The 22088-nt window shown below is 46.3% G+C and overlaps 1 protein-coding gene across 1 annotated transcript in view; it reads right to left on the bottom strand.

Annotated features, from left to right (window-relative positions):
• The window catches only part of LOC144822165 (tricarboxylate transport protein, mitochondrial-like), a 224103-nt gene that overhangs the window by 117493 nt on the left and 84522 nt on the right, over positions 1-22088 (bottom strand). The window contains exon 3 of the mRNA XM_078679338.1: positions 19781-19880. Coding sequence (XP_078535464.1) covers positions 19781-19880 — 100 coding nt within the window. The remainder of the gene's footprint in view (positions 1-19780; positions 19881-22088) is intronic.

Here is a 22088-nt window from a genome sequence, read left to right as displayed (position 1 = left end):
TCGGCCGTTCCAAGCCTCCATCTGGGCAAGCCACCAATGTATCGCCTCTCTGGCTTCCTCTGTTACCAGGACCACCTGAGAATGTGCGAGTCCCCTTTGTAGGTGGAAAGTCTTGTGTCGCTGCAGTCCACAATAGTGGAGAGGCCCTGAAAAGATGGCTTGGACTGAGGATAACAAATGTCCCACATGACAAAGCTCATGTTTGATCTTGTTCATTTTCCTTGAGGGAAGGCGGAGTATGTCTCATACATCACAAAGCCCAAGAACACCAAAGACTGAGCAAAGACAAGGACAGACTTTGGTCCGTTAATGATATAGCCGAGATTCCAAAAATGAGACCGAGAGAATGTTGTCTAAATAGATGATGAGTTGGATGCCCCGAACCCAAGGAACTCTACCACTGGGCACATTGCTTTTGTAAAGCACCATGGGCCGGATGGCAGCCAAATGGGAGAGTGGTTAATTCAAATGTCGGTCCCCTCCACTGAAACTGGAGGAATCGTCGGTGGGTCCGAAAATCGGGTTGGTCAGATGGGCATTCTTGAGGTCGAGACACACCATCCAGTTTTGAAGGCTACTCCTCAAGAGGTGGATACTCCCCCATCGAATTTCTTCAGATTGATGACTGGCCGCCATCCCTCTTGTCCACTTAGAAAAGGTTGCTGAGAAACCCTGCAGGGTATGGGGAGGTTTGTACGATGGCACCCTTGTGCATTAATGTATCCACTTCTGCGTTCACCAGCTCAACATCTGTATCTGAGAAGACCGGAGGGATTGGGGGGGTTTCGTTGGACAGATTAACCGTATAAATCTATGTGGAAACCCTGTACGGTTTGGAGCACACAAGTATCTAAGGTAATAGCCGCCCAGTTGTGAATAATCGCTTGTAACCTGACCCCCAGGCACTGATGCGGAAAAGGATGAACACTCACCTTGGGAGGTGTTGCGATTGCCACAGCCTCTGTGGCAGCCTCTGGAACCCCTGTGTCGGGGTAGCCATTGGTGGGGTAGAAGTTCGCAAATTTGGAGGCATCTTGATATTGTCCTCGTCCAGGACCGCAGCCTCTACCGGTGGCAGAATGTTGCAAGCAGCTGGTCAAGCGCCCCCTGACTTGAAACGCCCCAGTGAAAGTCCAGGGAGTAATCATTCACTTGATGGACGCCTGTGCCTTGTTTAGGGAGTTAAACATCTGCATGAACTTGCCCAGTTTGCAAATAAACAGTTTACTAGATAGGCCTCTTGGGTGATGTGGCGAGGTCCCCCAGTTTGGGGGTCGATCTTGATGAGGAGCAAATTGTGCCTCTGTGGAGATGGCGGAATTTGCATTCCCCAAAAAGATAAGTGCCCATTGAGCCCACCATGACCACACATCTGGCGAGATGAGGGTTCCACATGCCTTGGCGTCCTCAGCGATGTCCAGAAAATGGGTTAAAGGGCCAGCACCATCCAAAAGCTTATCTTGACAAGCATGCCAGGATCTGTTGATCCCCTTCTTGGGTTCACGCATAAATTCGACTAGGAAGGTGGCTATGCGCTTGTCAATTTCAGGGAGGGGGGGGGGGTCAGTGCCACCTTATCACCCTGAGACGGGCATGGGAACTCTGCCCAAAGGTAGTTAGGGACCTCTTTGTCCCTCGGCCTGTGGAGCTGCCCAGCAACATAATTTGCAACCTTGTCCGCAGGGTCCCACAAGGAATGCACAAGCTTGTCAGTGTCCAACGCGCCGGAGTTCCCCTGAGATCCTCGTGAATTGGTGCCACGTTATTCAGATGTTGGGGGGAAGGGCGCAATGGGTGGGACCCCATCTCTTGCTCCGTGTCGGAGCTAGATTTTAAATCGGTCCCTGACTGGGGGGGGTGGTCAGACAAGAAAAGGAGAGGGGTGGGACTGCAGAAGGCCTGGCAATTCCAGTGCCAAAGGTTGAGCCTGGTCCAGAAAGGTGTTCTTCCGCCGGTCAAAAGAGTCTATGTTGACCCTAGGGGTGAGGTCCCTCATACATTTTGGGAGAGGTGCAGGTTGGGTAGGCGTCCCTGGAAGCAATGGGAGCATGAGCTAAGTGTGTCTTCCCTCCCAGGGAGGGGCTTAAAGCAGCTCTCTGCGTACTGCAAAAGTTTCTGCTCTAGAGAAGCCACTAAATGTATAACCATTTTCAGCTTAGAGGCATCCATGACCTCACAGAAGTGATAGTCGATGGGGAGGTAAGCCATGTTGTCCTCTTCCATATAGGTTTCCTCAATATCACTCATATTTGGGGAAAGCTTACTGGGGTCACGAGTGTCAAAATTGTGGGCTTTGGGGTCACCAGTCAATGACAGAGAGGCTCAGAAGAGGAGGAGGTCTCCCAGACAGATATTAAGCAGCCCAACCAATAACAGAGAGTAACTATGCAGGACACCACTACATCCACTGTAATTTGAAGGGGCACCTACGCCTGGGCTGGTGTCTGTGTGACTCACTGTCAACAGTGTGGCACACGCACTATGTGCTGGTAAATATATACAGACGCTGATGGGGCGTCAAGCTACAGGCATGTGGAGGCAAGGTAAGACACTGAGGCAGTAACCCAGAACTGAAACCAGGTACCTGGCAGGCTGTGCTATTTCAAGCGATCAGTTCACAATGAGAGTGCCAGCGCAGGAGACCTGGAAAAGACCAGGAAAAGAAGCGGCTACCGGCACCCACTAGTGGTCGGTGGACCACACCACGTCTGCCCCGGAGTGACAAAGCACGAATCAGTGAGGAAAACACCCCGCAGACTAGCGACAAGCGTTCCCACAACCGCGCTGCAGATAGAAATACATGTTAGAATACTGGCATAAAAACGCTCACATTATGTCAAAATCGTACAAAAACAGAGCAATATAGACAAACTCAATGGCCAAGAGGTCTGAGGCACTAGGCTCAGTTGCTGTAGTAGCGAAGAAAGAGGAGGCTGCAACATCAATGAGGGGAAATCGAGGAATCCTGGACAGCTGATTGGATATTGAGTTAATGTTTAACTGTTGACTTTTTTCCCCAGAGGTTTATGTGAAATCAAGTGTCTTGCTGTGTTTTACTTGGCTGCTGTAATAGAAAGTGAAGAAAGTACAGCATAATTCTCGCCTCCGGTCCTGACATACAATTGTTACAATCAAGTTGATATTCATTCAAACAAATTTGGAATAAAAATGCAAGCAAAGAAGTGCGAGTGCGTACACTAATGGTAAAATCATTGGATACAACAATGGAGGAACCTACACATCACCTCCAGAACCCGACGCATTGTGAACCGCGCATCACCACGACAGTAGTGTGGAGAGATTGGAGCATACCCTTGATTGCGTGGAGAAACCCGGCACATTATATTGGAACCAATGCCTTCTGGATTCTGCACTTCATCTCTGGAACCAACGCATCGCCACCACTGTGAGATGAACACATCGCTTGAGTGCACCCGCATCCCGCTGTTGCAGGATCAAGGTACTCTGTTCACAGAGCATTTGTGGCTCCTGCACCCGGCATGTGCTCTATCGTGATCGGCCTGGACTTTTGACTGTGTCCCGGTCCGGCACAGCCAGATAACCCCTTAGGTGCTTATTGCTTCTAAGGGCTAGAAACACTTTTATGCTTTAAAAATGTATATCTCGACTTCTACTTATTGGATTTTTGTCATTTTGGTTCTGTTTTATTTATAAAATGGTCTATTTTTCTAACCTGGTGTGGGGTCTTTTGTGGTGTTTTCATTGTGTCAATGTGTGTGGTAATGCACAAATACATGAATCAATCAATCAGGGATTTGTAAAGTGCAGCTACTCACCCGTGAGGGTATCAAGGCGCTTGGGCGTGAGGGGGCTGCTGATCCGTCTGGTGTGGCGATTCAGTCGAAGAGCCAGGTCTTGAGGTCCTTTACACAATGCCTCTTAAGTTTTGCATGGCTGCTCTTTGCCAAGCTATCAGAGGGTGAGCACAGGTTAACTTTTAGCGTGTATCTGACTAGAATTGTGGTTCCTGCTTGGAAAGGGTGCATACCTCTGCCAATCAGAAACGCGATTTCTAGCGTGTTGGTATCATGATAGTGGCACTGTAATGTGTTGCAACACCTTAGGTCGCTATGTGGTTACGGGTGTCATTTAGCAGCCCCAGGGTTCACTTTGACGCTTTCTGATTGTTGAACAGATGCAGTATTCATTTTGTCTTCGAGGATGGGGATGCTGTGAAGTCAGGGGCCCTGGGAGTTGGCATAGAGTCAGTTCCACAGGTGTGGGACTGTGATTGGAAGGTGCTAGTCTCTACATTTGTATATGTTCTGGACACGACTGGGGGGAGATTGGAGGGGGGGCTAAACTGTGGGGTTTCAACAGGGAGTCCCCGTGGGTAGTATGCATTTTTTTCTGTAGGTTGGTGCAAGTTGCGCTTTCTATACGTTTGCAGTTTAAATACAGTATTTGAAAACTAGTTCAGTGGTACACGAATAGCCATGTCGAGGTTCTAAGCTGGTGTGTGACTGACAGCTGTTCCCACCCGCTCGGTTATTATTGTAAACTTAATAACATCCAATGTTTCTAAATGTGATCAAGTCTTGAATAATCTTGCTCATTGTTGGCACATTATTGCTACTTGCTTCGCTACACCATGTAATTATGACATTACAGTAAATTAACATGGGACTATTACTGGAGTTCCAGTTCCACTTAAATTCGGTAATTAGCCCAGTCGCCTTTCATTCCGGTTGAACGCCATTGCTTTTTCTCTGCAATAATCAAAAGATAAGCAAATCGAAACTAAATTCTAAAATAACCCAGTATCCGATTTCAAACACATTCCATGTGGTGCTTGATTTCTCATTTATGAAACTTCTCGCTAATATTTAAAGTGTGAGCCTCGGGGGCTTTTCTTCGCTTTTATAAAATGCTAACTCCAATAACACACTGGCTGCAAAGCTCTTTAAATGAGTAAAGAATGTGGTAATGTCTTTTCAGTGCAGCTACAGCTTTTCCACATTGCCATGACTCATCCGCCTTTACCTTTGGCTAGCAGTGAAGTCACTGGCAGGGGTACAATGTGTATGCCAGAGTCCTCGGCCTTAAGCCTTTGGCCTCACAACACAGAGACCACGCTGCCCGGATTACACTTCCAGCAGACGCTGGGCAGCAGCAGCTTTCATGCCAGGCTGGTTCTTGCGTAAATACTGGCAGGTGAAGCTGCACTGAGGGTAGACGGCCACAAGGTTAAGAGATTACCAGGCCAGAATTAAGAGGCAGAAGCAATGTCAACACCATAATGAGAGCGGCCAGATCCTCGAGTAAGAAATAACAAGGTGCCAAGGATTTGCTCTCTTCATTAGACGCCTTGGAAAGTTTGATCCGAAGCAGGTTCCACAAATAGCTCATTTAAGTGCCAGCTAACAAGCAGCGGCTGCAAGCCTCAGTAGGCTTTACAGTCACACGTCCATGATCTGGTTCATGGACCCAGTGGCACCCGGCCTCCCTTTTTAGGTCTGGCCTAAAGACAGTGTTACGTGGCAAAACAGCCTCATGTATTTAAAATATATATATATTAATAGAAAAACACATTGTATACACATAGTGGAGTTTTCAGTATCATCCATCGGCCTGTTGAATTGCTATCACCAGAAACCGCAAATAAAATGGGGCAATGGGTCAGACTACTACGGCCACTGGTTCTTTTGCACAGTAAGTGGCTGCATTTTACCTCATCACATGCACAAATCTGCCTGACCTTTCTTTGATCCTATGTACCCCCACAAAGAGTTGGTCGTCCACCAGGAACTCTTTAGTGAGGTCAAGGTAGAACAACAACGATCTTTTTGGATCCAGATGGTGGAGTTGCTCCTCCTCTTTAGAGTGTGCGGGAGAGCATAGAAAGTGGGAAAGGTGACTGACTGCTTCATGTGGAATGGTATTACCACTTTCGGTAAGAAAGAGGCCCTAGTGATAAGCACGAAGATAGTCCGGTAAGGAAGCTTGCATGACAGAGCCTGCAATACATTCACTCTCCTGGAGAAGTTAGTACCACGAAAAAGGCTGTTTTGAGGGAAAGCAGCCAGAGGAGGCAGTTGTGCAGCAGTTAGACATTAGGAAGGTGAAAAACAAATTAAGGTCCCACTGAGGCATGATGAATGGGGCAGGTGGGAATATTTGTACAAACCCATTAAGAAATCTGTTCACAATAGGGAATCTAAATGAAGAGGGGTGAGCTGGTAGTCTGAAGAAGGAAGACAAAGCCTAAAAAGGTACCCTTTAACCCCTTCCATGCTCATGACGAGCTCGGCTCATCATGCAGTACAGTGCTCCTGTGCTCATGACTAGCTGAGCTCGTCATGACCACACCCGTTTTTATTGCTGTCCAGCACAGCAGGGGAATCGCTCTAGCAGCGATGCGGTTAAGAGTGACCAGAGCGGAGCCCTCCTGGGCAAGGTTCAAAATAAAGAGAAGTACTTGAGAGAGGGAAACAGAAAGAGGGTCAATAGACCTCTCTTTACAATTTATTTCAAATTTCTGCCACCAGCAGGCATACATAGTCTTGGTAGAGGGACACATAGCTGCCAAAATCACATCACAGACTTCGAGAGAAGGTTGAATGCTGTCAACTGCCGCAGCTCAATCTCCACCCAAGAAGGTGTACTGGGGTCGAAAAATGTACTCGATCGCTTGCAAATGCGAGTGAATTTCCTGAAGGGCGAGTCAGTTTCAAGGCCTACTTCACCGGTCTGGCGAGTGCTATCTGGCACTGCAGTAGCAGGTGAAGGCTCTAGGGGGCAATATTACGACGGCAGCAACAACAGCATTCAAGTATCAAGTGCACGCACCACCTAGCATAGTGGTGGTGAAGCGGTGTGTGGTGAAGGCTGTAGCGGGCAGCATGCATGCACCACCTAACTTAGTGGTGGTGGTGTGGTGCACTGCCTATTGTTTCTGTGGACAACATGACTGCCCTCAAGCACGCCACCCGCAAGCACCACCAGCTTATCCTCACCACCAAGAAGACAGCATTCAAAGAACGACTGAACAAAAACGCCCACAACAGCAAGGAACTCTTCAGCATCATCAAAGAGCTCTCCAACCCCAGCGCCCGAAACAACGACATCACTCCCACGCAAGACCTCTGCGACTCACTCGCCTCGTTCTTTCACAGCAAGATCGCCGACATACACAACAGCTTCGGCGCTCAGACCACGCACCCAACCTCAGAACCAACGCCCCCCACCACCACCCTCTGCGCCCCGGTCAGCACCGAAGACACCACCCGCACGATGAACACCATCCACTCCGGATCACCAACCGACCCCTGCCCCCACCACGTCTTCAACAAGGCCGACTCCATCATCGCACCCCAACTCCGGGACATCATCAACACCTCCTTCAACACCGCCACCTTCCCGGAGAGCTAGAAGCACGCCGAGCTCAGCGCCCTCCTGAAGAAACCAACAGCGGACCCCACCGACCTCAAGAACTTCCGCCCCATCTCGCTCCTCCCTTTTCCTGCCAAAGTCATCGAGAAGACCGTCAACAGACAGCTTGCCGCCTTCCTCGAGACGAACGGATCCCTCGACCACTCGCAGTCCGGTTTCCGAGGCAACCACAGCCCCGAGACCGCCCTCATCGCAGCCACTGACGACATCAGATCCCTGCTCGACAACGGGGAAACAGCGGCCCTCATTCTCCTGCACCTCTCCGCAGCGTTCGACACTGTCTGCCACCGCACCCTAGTGCAGCGCCTCACCAACATCGGAATCCAAGACAAGGCACTGGAGTGGATCATCTCGTTCCTCACCGGAAGAACCCAGAGAGTCCGCCTCCCCCCGTTCAGATCCGAGGCCACCGAAGTCATCTGCGGCGTACCACAAGGATCATCACTCAGCCCCACCCTCTTCAACGTCTACACGAGCCCCCTCGCAGCCATCGCACGCCAACACAACCTGAACATGATCTCCTACGCCGACGACACCCAGCTGATCCTCTCCCTCACTAACGACCCCACCACCGCCAGAACCAGCCTACACGAAGGGATGAAAGACGTCGCCGAGTGGATGAAGAACAGCCGCCTGAAACTGAACTCAGACAAGACGGAAGTCCGCATCCTGGGATCATCGCCCTCTGCCTGGGACGACTCCTGGTGGTCCCCTGCCCTGGGCACCGCTCCCAAGCCAACGGACCACGCACGTAACCTGGGCTTCATCCTGGACTCCTCCCTCTCGATGACCAAACAAGTCAACGCCGTCTCATCATCCTGCTTCAACACCCTGCGCATGCTCCGAAAGATCTTCCGATGGATCCCCACCGAAACCAGAAAGACGGTCACCCAGGCACTCGTCACCAGCCGACTGGACTACGGGAACACCCTCTAAGCGGGAACCACAGCCAAACTTTAGAAAAGCCTCCAGCGCATACAGAACGCCTCCGCACGACTCATCCTGGACATCCCCCGCCACAACCACATCTCCGGCCACCTGAGAGACCTGCACTGGCTCCCCGTCAGCAAGAGGATCACGTTCAGACTCCTCACCCACGCACACAAGGCCCTCCACGACCTGGGCCCCAAGTACCTCAACAACCGCCTGATCTTCTACTCTCCCACCCGCCAGCTACGATCAACCAGCCTCGCCCTCGCCGCCGTTCCACGCATCCGCAGAGCCACCACCGGAGGAAGATCCTTCTCCTACCTGGCGGCCAAGACTTGGAAATCCCTCCCCTTCCACCTACGGCTGACCCAAGACCATCTCTCCTTCAGGAAGCAACTCAAGACCTGGCTTTTCGAGCAGTAACGGACCCTTCCTCTCCCAGCGCCTTGAGACCCTAACGGGTGAGTAGCGTGCTTTATAAATCTGTTTGATTGATTGATTGATTGGGTTGTTTAAGTTGTTAGTCGAGATGAAGTGAATGAGTCATTTGAATTCAAGCCTTTCAAGATTTTTTTTTATAAGTGTGGTCCGAGGGAGGCGATAAAGTTGAAAGAGCAGATTAGCTGCTCTGTAAATGTATTTATGTAATATGTAAATGTATTTAGCGCAAACGTTGTACGAAGAGGTAGGAGCACTTCACAAAAAAAATGCATTCGAAAATCCGTCAGCATTAGCGTGAATGCATCCTTTCATGTGCCACCATGAAACAGAATAACATTAATTCTGCGCCTACACCCTCCTGTGGTGCAATTTTGAAGCGGCCTAATTACTGGAGTCGTACTTTTTGGCAACTTCAAGTGACAGCAATGTAATTACTACCACTCACTGGCCGTAGCGAATTCTGGGACCTTAAAGAGAGCCCCTTTCACTTGAATCTGGACAGGAGAACCGGTTATCTGAAGGTACAAAGGAAATTAAATGTCTTCCCAGAGCTTAATACTGCTTATGCAAGTGTGGTGAATGTACTATGCTGTAATTTGTGAATATTTGTATGTTTCCCTCACCTTAATTGCTTGATTTTGCTAGCAAGAAAGTGTCACTCATCACCTCTAAGGTGCGGATTATGCAGATTGTGTGACCGCTAATTACCACACCCCCAGTTTCCCCCCAAAAAGTAAGTTTAGGCCCAGAGTTAGGCTCTGGGAGGGGGGAGTGAGCTTCAGAGACATGATCGTGGATGTTGTTTCCGTATAGCGATGGCACAATTAATTGCAGGGAACACAGCCTCAGCTGTGCCCTTAGAATCCACAGAATATTTAGGGACAGACTAATTTGCATATAGCCAGGTTCTGAACTGGGATGGTGCAGTGAGCTAAAAAACGGTGATGGATCAAGCCCTGATCTGTTGACTGGGTAGGAGTGTTCTGATTAACTCAGATACTCTGTCCTCCACCACCCCCTTTTGGAATTATTTTGGCCACCATGAGTGTGGAAGGGTATGCTCAGACATGAGTCCCTTGCTCACTGCACCATCAGGATTCAAGCAAGCCGGGCCGAAGACGGCTGTAACGCCAGAAACCGGTCCCCGGAAGCTTGTTTCCTTTCCAGTGAAGAATTGGCTTGGTAGTTTGGTCTGCCCTGTTCCCATGATGCACTGGGCCAGGGACAGACTAATTTGCATATAGCCAGGTTCTGAACTGGGATGGTGCAGTGAGCTAAAAAACGGTGATGGATCAAGCCCTGATCTGTTGACTGGGTAGGAGTGTTCTGATTAACTCAGATACTCTGTCCATCACCACCCCCTTTTGGAATTAGTTAGAATCCACAGGGCAGACCCCCAATGTCACATTAAAACTAGAGTATTGGTTTTGTCAGTGCCTATTTCTGAATGCCAGGAGTACGTTTTGGGAATGATTAAGGTTGTGTCCAGATCAGAGAGATCTGGTAGCTTTTATGTTTTCTGCGTGCTGGTTATTAGGGAGCAGGATTTTCTATTACATGACAGTATGTGCCTGACCGGAGACTTTTTAACTGCTATGTGCATGCCTGCCTCGCTTAGCAGTGTTGCAGCTGGCCCGCTGGTGATCCCATGTGTCTGTGGTGGGTAAGTTGACCTTGGTCCTTGCCTCCTTTTCTTTTGTAAGCCTTGAAGGCGCATTGCTGTGATGTAAGTCCACCTTGATCCTGTCTTGGGAATTCGGAACAACTGGTTTGTCCTAGTAGTCCAGTGCCAAAATGAAAGCTGTCCCATATGAGAGAGCAAACTGTTAAAATGGCACGAGTGCACCTGAGGAGCAAATGCAGTATTATTTTTGCAAGTATATTCTGAGGGCAGTCTGAATGAGTTTTGTTGTGAGGGCTCGGAAATTTCCATAACCGTGACTTAACTGAGAGGAGTGACGTTGCACAAAGCAACTCTTGAGTAGCAGATGTTCGGAAATTAGTTTGTTTCGCTGACATAAAGGGCTGCACATGCACAATTTGGCCCCATTATTTTACTGTTTATCTTGCAAAGACCCCTGGGTGGTTAGAGCTTTCCAACAAACAGTGCCCCCCCCTAAACAAGCATAGTCTTGCCTTTGGAACCTTATAAGTATTTATTGCAGCACAATTAAATATCCTTGGGGCAACAACATCAACTGTTGCATTTCGTTAAACACTTATAAGGTCCCAAAGGCGAGACCTATTGTCTATGCCAATGCTTAGACCATCTTAAAATTGTAGTGAGAACTTTTGTGTTTGCTAAGGGTTTGCACCACCACTTTGCATCCATTCAGAAGGGTAGCATTAGAAATAATGTCAAGCGTCACTCCTGTCTCGGGTTCCTGAAACTTCATTCTTAGTGGGTAAGGGAGCCAGTACAGTTGGCGTGTTTTTTGATGCGAGCGCTTATAAGTTTAAGCTGAGTGGATTTATTTTCAGTTCTGACTTTAGATAAAGCATCAGGCAGACCTTTTAATTTTACTGAACAGGTATAACCCTGCCCCATCTGCATACATATTACAACCCACAATTCTCAAGGGCAGATAGTTAGTTATTTCAGTTGAAAGCACTGGTGTTGCACATTGTTCAGTACCATTGATTAGAGCGTATTCCAAACTGGGGTGCTTTTCTGCGAACCTGAGAGTGCCCGTGAGTTACGGATCTGATCATGCAGTTAAGTAATTGGAGCCATGATTTTTAATTAATTATTGAAAGCAAATCTTAAGCCTTTAGTAGTTTGCAAACTTCATGTTATTTTAAATTAGTTACAGTTATTGTTTTTTATTCTAGCTCAGAGCGGACAGAAGCGTGCTGACTATCTAGTGAGGACAAGGCTGAAAACAGGAAGAGAGTGCAGCTGCAATGGCAGACATCAGGTTGTGGTTGGGAAAAACCACTAGAGCTAAAACTCCAATGAATAATGCAGGAGAGAGTTCAGCAGTTGGGAAAAGGAAGTCATTAGAAGAAATCCACCAAAAGCAAAGGGAGTATGATTAAAAAAAAAGACAGAGTTGTACCACAGAAATGGCTTTAAGATTTTAAGTGGGCAGTGATTGAAGAAGGGAAAGTAACGGAGCTGTCCTAGTCGAGACCAGTTTAAAAAAATCTCAAGTTTCATATTGTGGAGTTTTCAGTAACTGTCCTCATCTCGCAGATACTAAGTCTTCCCTATATGTTGGTGTGACAGAAAAATTCAAAAGGGAGATGTTGGAATGGAACAACAAGTGCAAATCACATGAAAAATGCATGTTACATGAAGCTGCAATTCAAAACCCACAGGAGACCTGCATAGCCAATCAATCACAAAAATGCATGAAACAAATATTGGGCACTTAAACATTTTATTTATCTGAGAGGGAGACAAGTGTGTCTTCGGCATGCAGGTCCGCTGTAGTCTGGAAGTGGGAGACAACAGCCTGGGATGAACCTGCCTTCAGCAGCCTGTTGTCTAGATAAGGGAAGACTGGCATCAGTCCCTTGCTTGCAGCTAGTAGCTTGAGTTCTATTAGAACAATTGTCTCCCGCATTTAATCAAACCAAATATCCACACCAGACTTTCCACCTGCATGCACTATACACATCCCGCATATAATCTGACGAACCTTCCATATCGGACACCACTTCCGCAATACTCAACACACATCTTGTCATGGTCTCAAATCTCACTGCACTAAGTTTCCTCCAAATTTCTCCAAATATACAGTGAAAACCTACAAACACAAACTCCTCAAAGAACACCATGAAACACTAGTAACAGACATCTACCACAGCTCAACACAACTTACTACAGCACCTTCACGGAACAAACACCATAAACATACCATATGGATCCAAACATACCATATACTCACATTACAAAAGTGTGGCGGTGAACTGTCCATATCCATTTACAGAAATGGAAACATTCTAATTCAAGTCACAGAACACAATCTGGCCATATTCAACCTCCACACCGCCTTGCCCTCTTGACCATAAGCACCCTTACCATCAGCCATCGTGGAACATACCTTCAACTCCCTCTCCTCACGCAGCTGAAGCCGCCACCCATCATTCCCCATACCAGCTCCTACCTTACCCACACTCATCCCCCCTTTCACCACTCCCCTTGAATCTGTGATCACAATACAAGAACCCTCCCCCCACTTCAAGACCCATCTTCTCTACACTAACACTTCAAAATACCACACTGAAACCCACTAAACCCCCTGACCACATCAGACCAGTCACAATGGCCACATTCACCCCATCTTATATTGACCACCAGTCTACCCTACACTAGAACTCAAAATCAACACCACTACGCAAGCACACTAAGAACTACCTCAACTCATTTCATAAGCACCTAATCACTCCAAGCAACGTGTCTGCCACTGACATGCAATCTGACTCCTCACGCGCCACCACCTGGGCAAACGACACTTTGCCGACCTCCACCTGGGCAACTAACCCTTTCAACCAATACCACCTTAAACTCAGATGCATCACATCATGTTTGTCACAACTTAAACTGGAAACGCTGAGCAACTCATACACAAATGTCCCTAGTCAATGTTCCCGCTCTAACGTCCCGGTCATCCTTTGCATGAGCAGGATATCTCCCCCCAACCACCCCCTCTCCCCCAGGAACCAGCTCAACTCACATCCATCCAACTCGCACACTGCAAACCGAAACCCTCAGCCACATTAAACTGTAAGCTACTAAACTGTCGATCAGCAGCCAAGCATGCCACTGAAATAGCGGTACAATCCTTTACCATAAAATTAACATATGCTTCCTGCTTGAAATCTGGCAAAACAACCACTCACCCGCCATTATTGACCTCCATACCCCACCGGGCTTCTCAATCATCCTTTGTGACCGTAAAGACCATATCCGTGGTGGATTAGCTATCATACAGAACAAGGACCTCCGCCTAATACCCTTCTACACAATCAGATACTTAACTTTCCAATATCTAGGCATTGATCTCCCCTCCAAAGACTCTATCCCTATCAAACTGCACAACATCTATCACCCGCCCCCCCTCCCACGCCACCCAGGTCAAAAGCTACTATTTCTTGAAGAGTTAACAGACCTTAGAACACTAAACTCCATAAAGGATTCCACAGACATTATACTAGGATACCCAAACCTGCACCTGAATGATGCCGACATAACATTACAAGCCCCATCCATCTTCCTTGAATCGAAAGGTCTCACTCAACACTGCAAAAAACACAAACCCATAATAAAGGCTTTACCCAATCATAACCAAACATAATGGTATATCCCTCCACCCCATCGTTTCCATCGACTGGACCGACCAACACCCAATTCTTTTCGATTCCAACCAGCCCAAGCTCCCCAACCAAAACCATTATACAAAACACTAGACAAGGAACAAACACCAAATCCAGCAATCGGTACTAGAATCCTTAATCAGCTCCCAAAGGCCCCCTGCTCGGTCTTACCGCCACCGATGACCTCACCTCTCACTATAACACAAAAATGACAGACGTTCTTGACACCATCACCCCCTAAAAACTCAAAAACATTAAGCAGTACCCTTTCCAGATCCTCGTTCAACACAGACATTAACAAAAAGAGACAACTCAGACAGACTGAAAGAAACTGGAGAAAACAACTCTCTAGATCATCTCTCCTTCAAGCGGAATGCACAAACTACAAAAACACATCTACAGTGAAAAATCTTTTTTTCTGAACCCAACTGGACCTCTTCATTTTAATCAAACACCAAACCTCCTACATCCCACAACAGCCCATTGATACTTCCTCCAAGCGCTGTGAAGAGTTCACTAAATTCTTCTCAGATAAAATAACAAACATGGAAGGTTCGCGGGATCCGCTCACCCTCTCTACACCTACTAAAGGTGACACCTCTTCCAAAGATGGCCCCCATTGCCTCCCAAATCCACCACCTCAGAGAACCAGAACATCATCACTAATAACCAAACCCAAAAATCAATGAAATATGGTCCAAGTTTGAAGACCTCTCTAAAAAGGATGTCCATGAAACACAAGCATGCTTGAAGCCGATCCCCTAACATTGACCCTCTCTCCTCCTCTCGTCAAAAATCTCAGATCCATACTCTGACCAACTTGGCCTAAAATCATCAACTTCTCCCAATCAAGCAGCTCCATGCCAGCTTCTCAAACTATGCCAAATCACCCTCCTCCACAAAAAGCCAGCTGTGGACCCCAATGACCTCAACAACTATCAAAGATCGATCACTAACCTTCCTGTCCTTGACAAAACCATGGAAAAAAAGAGTGCTCTCTTAGCTAAACAACCGCATTGAAAAATTAAACTTGCATGACAACTTGCAATCTGGATTCAGGAAAGGCTGTAGTACAACGACCGTAAACCTGAACATCACTGATAATCTACATAGATCATGCGACAATAGTGATGCCTGCCTCCTAATCCTCCTGGACCTCTCCTGAGCCTTTGATGCCATCAACCTCAACATTCTTCTAAACACCCTCTCACAACGGGTTGGCATCATGCAGTACTGTCATGCAATTGTTCACATCATACCTTAGCAAAAGATCCTATGTAATCAAAATAAATAATTCCACATAGCCAATCAAGGAGTTCTCCAAGGCTCCATCCTATCCCCTGCCTTGTTCAACTTCTACATGGAGCCCCTTGCATGGATTCAAAATCAAGCCAGGACAGCTTACTATGTCTACGCTGATGACACCCAAAACTACATCATAATCTCATTGCCAAGAGATAATCAAAACCTAAACAACACTCTCTCGATGGTACAAACTTAACTAACCTGCAACCACCTAAAGTTCAACCTGAACAAATCTGAACTTCTCCTCATCCAGCTAAACACTAGCCCTTACCCTGTCCAACACTCTAACTGCACTAAACTGTAAACCTTCCATCTCCAGCTCCATTAAATCTCCTGGGATCACAGTCGACAAAAACCTGAACGTGAAAGGCCACATCAACGCCTCAGCACTCACTACAGGCTAAAACATCTTAAAAAACTTAAACCATTAATCCCCCTTGAAGGCCTGAAGATCGATACTCAATCCCTAGACCTCTCCAAACTGGACTACAGCAAAGCAACGATCACAGCGCCCCAAAACCCATCTCTTACCAATGAAGTCCACACCCAACGCAGCCGTCAAACTTCTCTCTGTAGAGAAACAATATGACCACATCACCCTAAAACTTATGAAACTCAATTGACTACCAATTGAAGCAAGAAGTATATTCAAAACAGATTGTATAGCTCACAAAGCCCTCTACTTTGGAAAACAAACCTACCTCACCAACAAAATATCAAAAGAGACCCCTTCAAAGTCTTATCACTCTCCTCTTGATTCCACCCAAATTCAAGACTAATAAATCTCTCACCTGCACCTTCTCAGTGAATGTTCCCAGAATTTGGAACACCTTTCCAAAAGAACTATGTGACAACCAATCTTACATAAACTTCAGGAAAAATCTCGAACTACTTTCTTCTCACAAATACCTAAACCTTCCCTCCTAAATTTAATCTCCCCACCTAGTTACACATCCCGACCTAAGAATGATCTGTTTCATCACGACCTATAAATCCATGGACTATGCCTCAATCTCCTAATTACCTCAGAAATGCATTGACAATCCTCTCCTTCCCCCTATTGTGTATATTTCGTCCATTATATATTGCGTATTATTGTATGCTTCCTATTTTTATTATATCTCCTATATACATCCTACTGTTTTATATCGCCAATAACTTCTGTATAGGCAACCCCTGTAAGGTACATAAAATTCGAAAAATAAACAAATACCATCCAGTCTCCTTGGTCCAGGGCAGACAAGACCTGAGCCACTGTGAGCATCTTGAATTTCTCAGTTTTGCGGAAGTAGTTGAGGGCTCGGAGATCTTGATTAAGACGAATGCCTTTGTCCTTTTTTAGGACTAGAAAGTACCTAAATGGTTGTATTCGAAACACTACTAAGTGGGCAAGTTAATGGGACTGCAACTTTAATCATTCGCCTTAGATGAGGGTAAAGGAAGGGTTATCTTGTCATGAACAATGTTCAGACACTTGATGGAACTTCCAGCATGCTTGTTACAGAGACTGATAAAAAAGGGGACTACGATGGTGTCTGGACTGGAAATACATGTATCTCATGTTCTGTATTCATTCATACTTCTTTTCCTTAATATATATATTTTAAATATTGTATGTTTTGTAGCCTATGCTATGTAAAAGAGTGCAGCTCCTGGTTGTCTTCGCTATGCTTAGAAAAGCTATAAAATGAATAAAGACACAGTGGGGAAAAAGAAATGAGTTACTTACCAGTAACTCCATCTCTCCAGCATTGCAATCTTTTACTTATTTAAATGTTTGAATCATTAACTAGCATCAGTCTGGCAATCCTCTGTATATTTATATAGCATTAAACAGTGTTAAAATGGTCATCGGCCAGAACAACAGTATTTGTTCAGTCACACATCCACCTCATCTGAAGCAACCTGAATTTCAGCCAGTAAAGTGGAAGGGTAAGCTCTCCTACTTCCTCTAGAGGCTGTCATAGCTCAGATTTGAAAACACTAGTATGAGAAGAGTATGAGATTAAAGAGTATCTGACAGGGGAGAAGGGGTGCACGTTAATATATGAAAGATCCCTATGTTGGAGAATTGAAGTTACAGGTAAGTAACTTGTTTCTTTTCCACTATAGGATCTTTCCTATATTACATCCTTTAATCCGAATAGAAAACAGTTGTATATTACAGAATAGAATAAAAGCAGGTAGCAGGCTCACCGTTATCGAAACAGGTTTCTGAGAACTGCTTGTCCCACTGCTCAATCAGTTTTAGCATCCATAGCAAGGCAGGAGTGGTTTGTGAACATGCGCTTGCTCTTACACATGGCTGCAGGGAAACATCACAGTTTCTGCTTGCTAGTTTTCACGAGCCGGGCAATGTACTTGCCATAATACAGTGACCTGGCTCACTCCGCTGCGGCCCAGCTGTGTATGTGCCCCATAGCCTCTCTTGCACCCCAATCAATGCCCGATGCTGTTTGCCGTGGCAGCTGTTAATCACAGAGGCGGGCCACCGTAGGAGGCTGAGGAGCCGTCGCCATAACCCGGCGGCGAGCCTCCAGTGCAGCAAGGTGGTGGCAGGAGACGGCCCAAGAGACGCCAGTTTGGCGCAAAAACGGGGTCGCCCCAGCGGGCAGGGGAAACTCCGAAAGGTATCCGGCTCATTCCCCCCCCCCTTTCCGCACCACGGCCAATGGGGGGGCCGGGTGACATTCAAACCCCCCAATGAGGAGGTGTCCCTGAGCCCAAGTACGGCCTGGGGGGGCATATAAACGCCGCTCCCACAGGTATGCTCCTATCTACAGGAGCGGGGGGGAACAGCACGGCACACGTAGAATCTTGTCCCACCCACCCACACCTAAGGATCAGCATTGTCGCAGGGCTGAGAGAGGGAAAGCAAGTGGCGAAGGGCTTCGCTGAGAACGGTTGGTACGGAGGCACACCGGAGGACGGTGCGCCAGCATAGGTCCACTCACCTTCAGATGCCGCACGGCTGGGTGAGATGGCCTAAGGACAGCGGCTCTGGGATGCCTCACGGCTGGGTCACATGGCTAGGAAGGGAAGGGTTAAGATGCAGAGACAGCGCTCGCAGCCTAGCCCCCGCCGGATGGAAGGGCACAACAAGGTCGGAAAGGTAGCGAGGCAGCCTAACTCGGGGACAACGGATATCCCCTTCTCGCGCAGAGGAAGCGCAAGGAAATCCAACCTACAGAAGAACCGACCGAGAAGGGCCAAGAGACAATGGCAAGAAAATGTATGATGACATAACATGCAAATGCAAGATATACCTGTTTACTTGTAACCCTAATAAACTGCGGCAAACAAATAATCACCACAAAGACAAGAAGCGTAGTGGCTTTCTTGGCGGGAGGGGAATTACAAAGAAAAGGTATTGGGGATTACTGCGGGAGTGGGGCATAGTGCGGGGGTTATCTGCGAATTTTAGTGTGTTGATTTTGTTCGCGAGAAAGTGTCACTCAGTCGTTGAAATTACATCGAAAATATGAAAATGTTACACAAAGCAATCGGAAACTTTGGCAGCTATGCTAATACTGTTTACTACTACTTAAATGCATTGAAGATTCCTAGCCTGACAACGGGGAACAATTCAAGCATGTAACTATATCAAGGATCCATTGTTGAAGACTCCATTGTTGAAGAATAATCATTTTAACATGAACATGTTTCAACTTCATATTCATGCAGAAGCTTATTCACACGAAATGCTTTTGTTTCTAGGTCCAAAATGTAGAACCTGAAATTCAGATATTTATTCCTCCAAAGGAGGAGGGTATGCGGAAGCTAGATTTTCGTTAAGTTCTACCTTGTCGTGGAAATATCTCCCTTTGCCCAATTTCTCAGTCCTTAGCCTAGATGAAGGCAACCAGCAGCTTTCTGGTGGTCATCTTCAAAACAGACAAGATCAGCGACCAAAACAAACTACAATGCATTCATTACATTATAACTGTTTCAAATGGTAAAAATATCAGAAATAGAATACAAATGATTGCAGAAAACTGAACAGTCAAAAGAACGTGTACATACATTTTTGAAACGCTCCTCCAAATATAAAAATATAGAACTGAAAATAGCTGCCATGGGGCATGGGCAACCCAGCAGTGCTGCCTTACAAAGACTTCAATCCTGATTACACAGAATGAGCTGAGGAAATATGAAAATTGGGAATACACAGAGCACTCAGAATTCAATAAAAACTTGTGTTTTACATTTCCTTCAACTGGCTTGCCCAATCATCAACTTCCAATCACGTAATCCGAAAAGGACTTTACCCTGCCACCAACCCTCCTAAAGTTAGGAGCTTAAAAATACAATCATGGAAGGAAAGATCAGCACATTTCCAGAATAAATGTTTAAAAAATATAACTCTCACCTGACTGCAGATTTAGGAATTGAACCATAAAGGAGGGAGCTTAGCCCACGGTACAGACCCTTCACGCCATGATCCTGAACAGTCAGCCTCACACAGTGACCTGAAAAAATGAATAGGTTTTTTAGTAATGTCTGATTCTGTGAGTCAAATCATCACAGTGCGAGGACATTCACAATGTCAAAGTGGTTTAGTGACTCTGAATGAAAAACGTGAGTCCTACAACAGCATCAAAATCCACAAAACCATTCCTAACAGAAATAAAACCTTTAAGGATTTATCTATCTTAAAAGAAAGACCAATGCAGGCAAAATGGCCTTTGTCTGGCTTGGTACCAGAGAAGGAATTCAGAAGTAGAGAACAGAAAGAAGGAGTGAGCTCTGGGCCACTAGTGGCCCTTGTGCCAACATCACTTGTCAGAAGTTCAGCTCCAGCTTTTAGGCCCATGGATAAGAGAAACAGGTTCCAACAAAACAGAGATGAAGTATAGCAAGAATAATAAAAAAGGTAGAGCCCCCACTTATTGGAGTACAGGATACAACAAGACTACAGACCGGGAAGGCTCAGGAGAAAAACGTCAGGAATGGACGCATCATTTTAGTTAGAACTGATGCCGCAGCAGGAGATGGTGAGAATAGAGGACAGAGTGGGGAAGCATGAAAGAGTGGCGTGGTTTGTTGTCTATCTACCAGCAGCCCTCACCTATCTTACCACCAGGAGGAGCACATGGAGAAAGAGGAGGAAAGAATGTAGGGAAATTAAGAAACTGTGTTGGGACCCTTGTGGTTATTGAGACATTAGGAGAGCTATAGTTATTGGCAGTTGGGGTAGGCAGGAACATGGATTTGAAAAGCAGGTGTTACACAAAAACTGAACAGGATTTAGTGCGGAGGACCAATATTAAAACGAACTAAATAATGTGTTGATAAATGATACACTAAGACCACCAGGGGGAGGATACAATCAGACATGAAGAGAAAAAGCACAATTAACAAACAGGGTGGGGTGGAGTTTATTAGTCAAAGTAATTTCCTTCGTGAATAGACGAGACGATCTCAGGGGAGAGCAAAATGTGTGGGGTGCACAAAAGCCAATAGGCATAGGGAGAGCACAGGACAAACAAGGCGTGACCGGGAAGGCCACACATAGCACTAGAGTAGTAACTTTAAAAAAGAGTAAAAGCAACTTTAAGGAGGACAACAGAGACCAACTTGATGGAGGGTAGATGGATTGGATCGGAGGTGTGAAAAAGGTCTGTGATGCCTAAGGAGATAAATATACGACAAAAGAGAGAGGTAGGCAAGGCATATCGACATGAACTGCTGCAGGATACATGTGACAGTGCATGGGATGTTTACAACAACAATGAAATACACAAGGTTTTATTTATTTTTTCTTCATAAGTGATTCAAGTTTGTAAGAAATTGGATTATTTTTTGGGGTAGGTGATTGCCCACTTCAACAAGTAATTACAACCCATGTGAGGGTAAACCCTGCATGTCACTAAATAAACCGGAGGTCAACCCGCTGGTACTGTGGCACAGAGCAGACAGGTTTAATTTAGGGCAATGTGTGATGTATTTATGCAGTACCAAAAGACTAATACGATCAAAATGGAAAATAACAAAAAAACAAAACCGAATTAGAAACAGAATAAAATATAATAAACGGAATGAAACCAAAATAACAAAATCCAACAGGGAGAACAGGAGCTAAGAATTATTTTAATAGAAATGGCACTAATGACAGTCTATGTTCACAGTAGACCAAGATGTAGGCACAATTTCAGGCTGACTGCAATGCAGAGCAGAGATTCACCAACCAGGTTCATACCGATAAAAGATTTTTATATTGTTACTTACTTAGACTTTTAAGACCCAATTAACCACAGGAGGACACGTGTGAAGACCCCAGGACCTCAGGGGGTGAACGTTGAGACTCACAAGATGTCAGAAGACCAAAGGCAGGGACTAGTCCAGGTCCAGATGACACTTGTCAGCAGGGTGATTCTAGGAAAAGGCCTCTTGCATCTTGTTGTCTCCCTGTAGCCACAGAACAGGTCAACCACCTGCTCCTAAGAGCCCCTTCTTTGTCTTAAGGTACAAGAAGGTGCAGGTCAAGTCCATCAGGGGTCCTCTAATGTCACATACAGCAGGTTCAGTTCACTTCTGAACTTCCACATGTCCAAAATGTGTTCTACTGTGGGTGTCAGGAGGTGTCACATTTATGCATTGAAAGAGCTGGGAGGTTAACTTCTGAACATGCCCAAAAGTTTGTGGGGCCAACACTACCCACTTTCGGTAGCTCCCGT

Source organism: Lissotriton helveticus, chromosome 3_1 (genome assembly GCF_964261635.1).
Source record: "Lissotriton helveticus chromosome 3_1, aLisHel1.1, whole genome shotgun sequence".
NCBI lineage: Eukaryota > Metazoa > Chordata > Amphibia > Caudata > Salamandridae > Lissotriton > Lissotriton helveticus.
The sequence above is the reverse complement of the archived record's forward strand: the minus strand, read 5'-3'. Positions and strand labels throughout refer to the sequence as shown.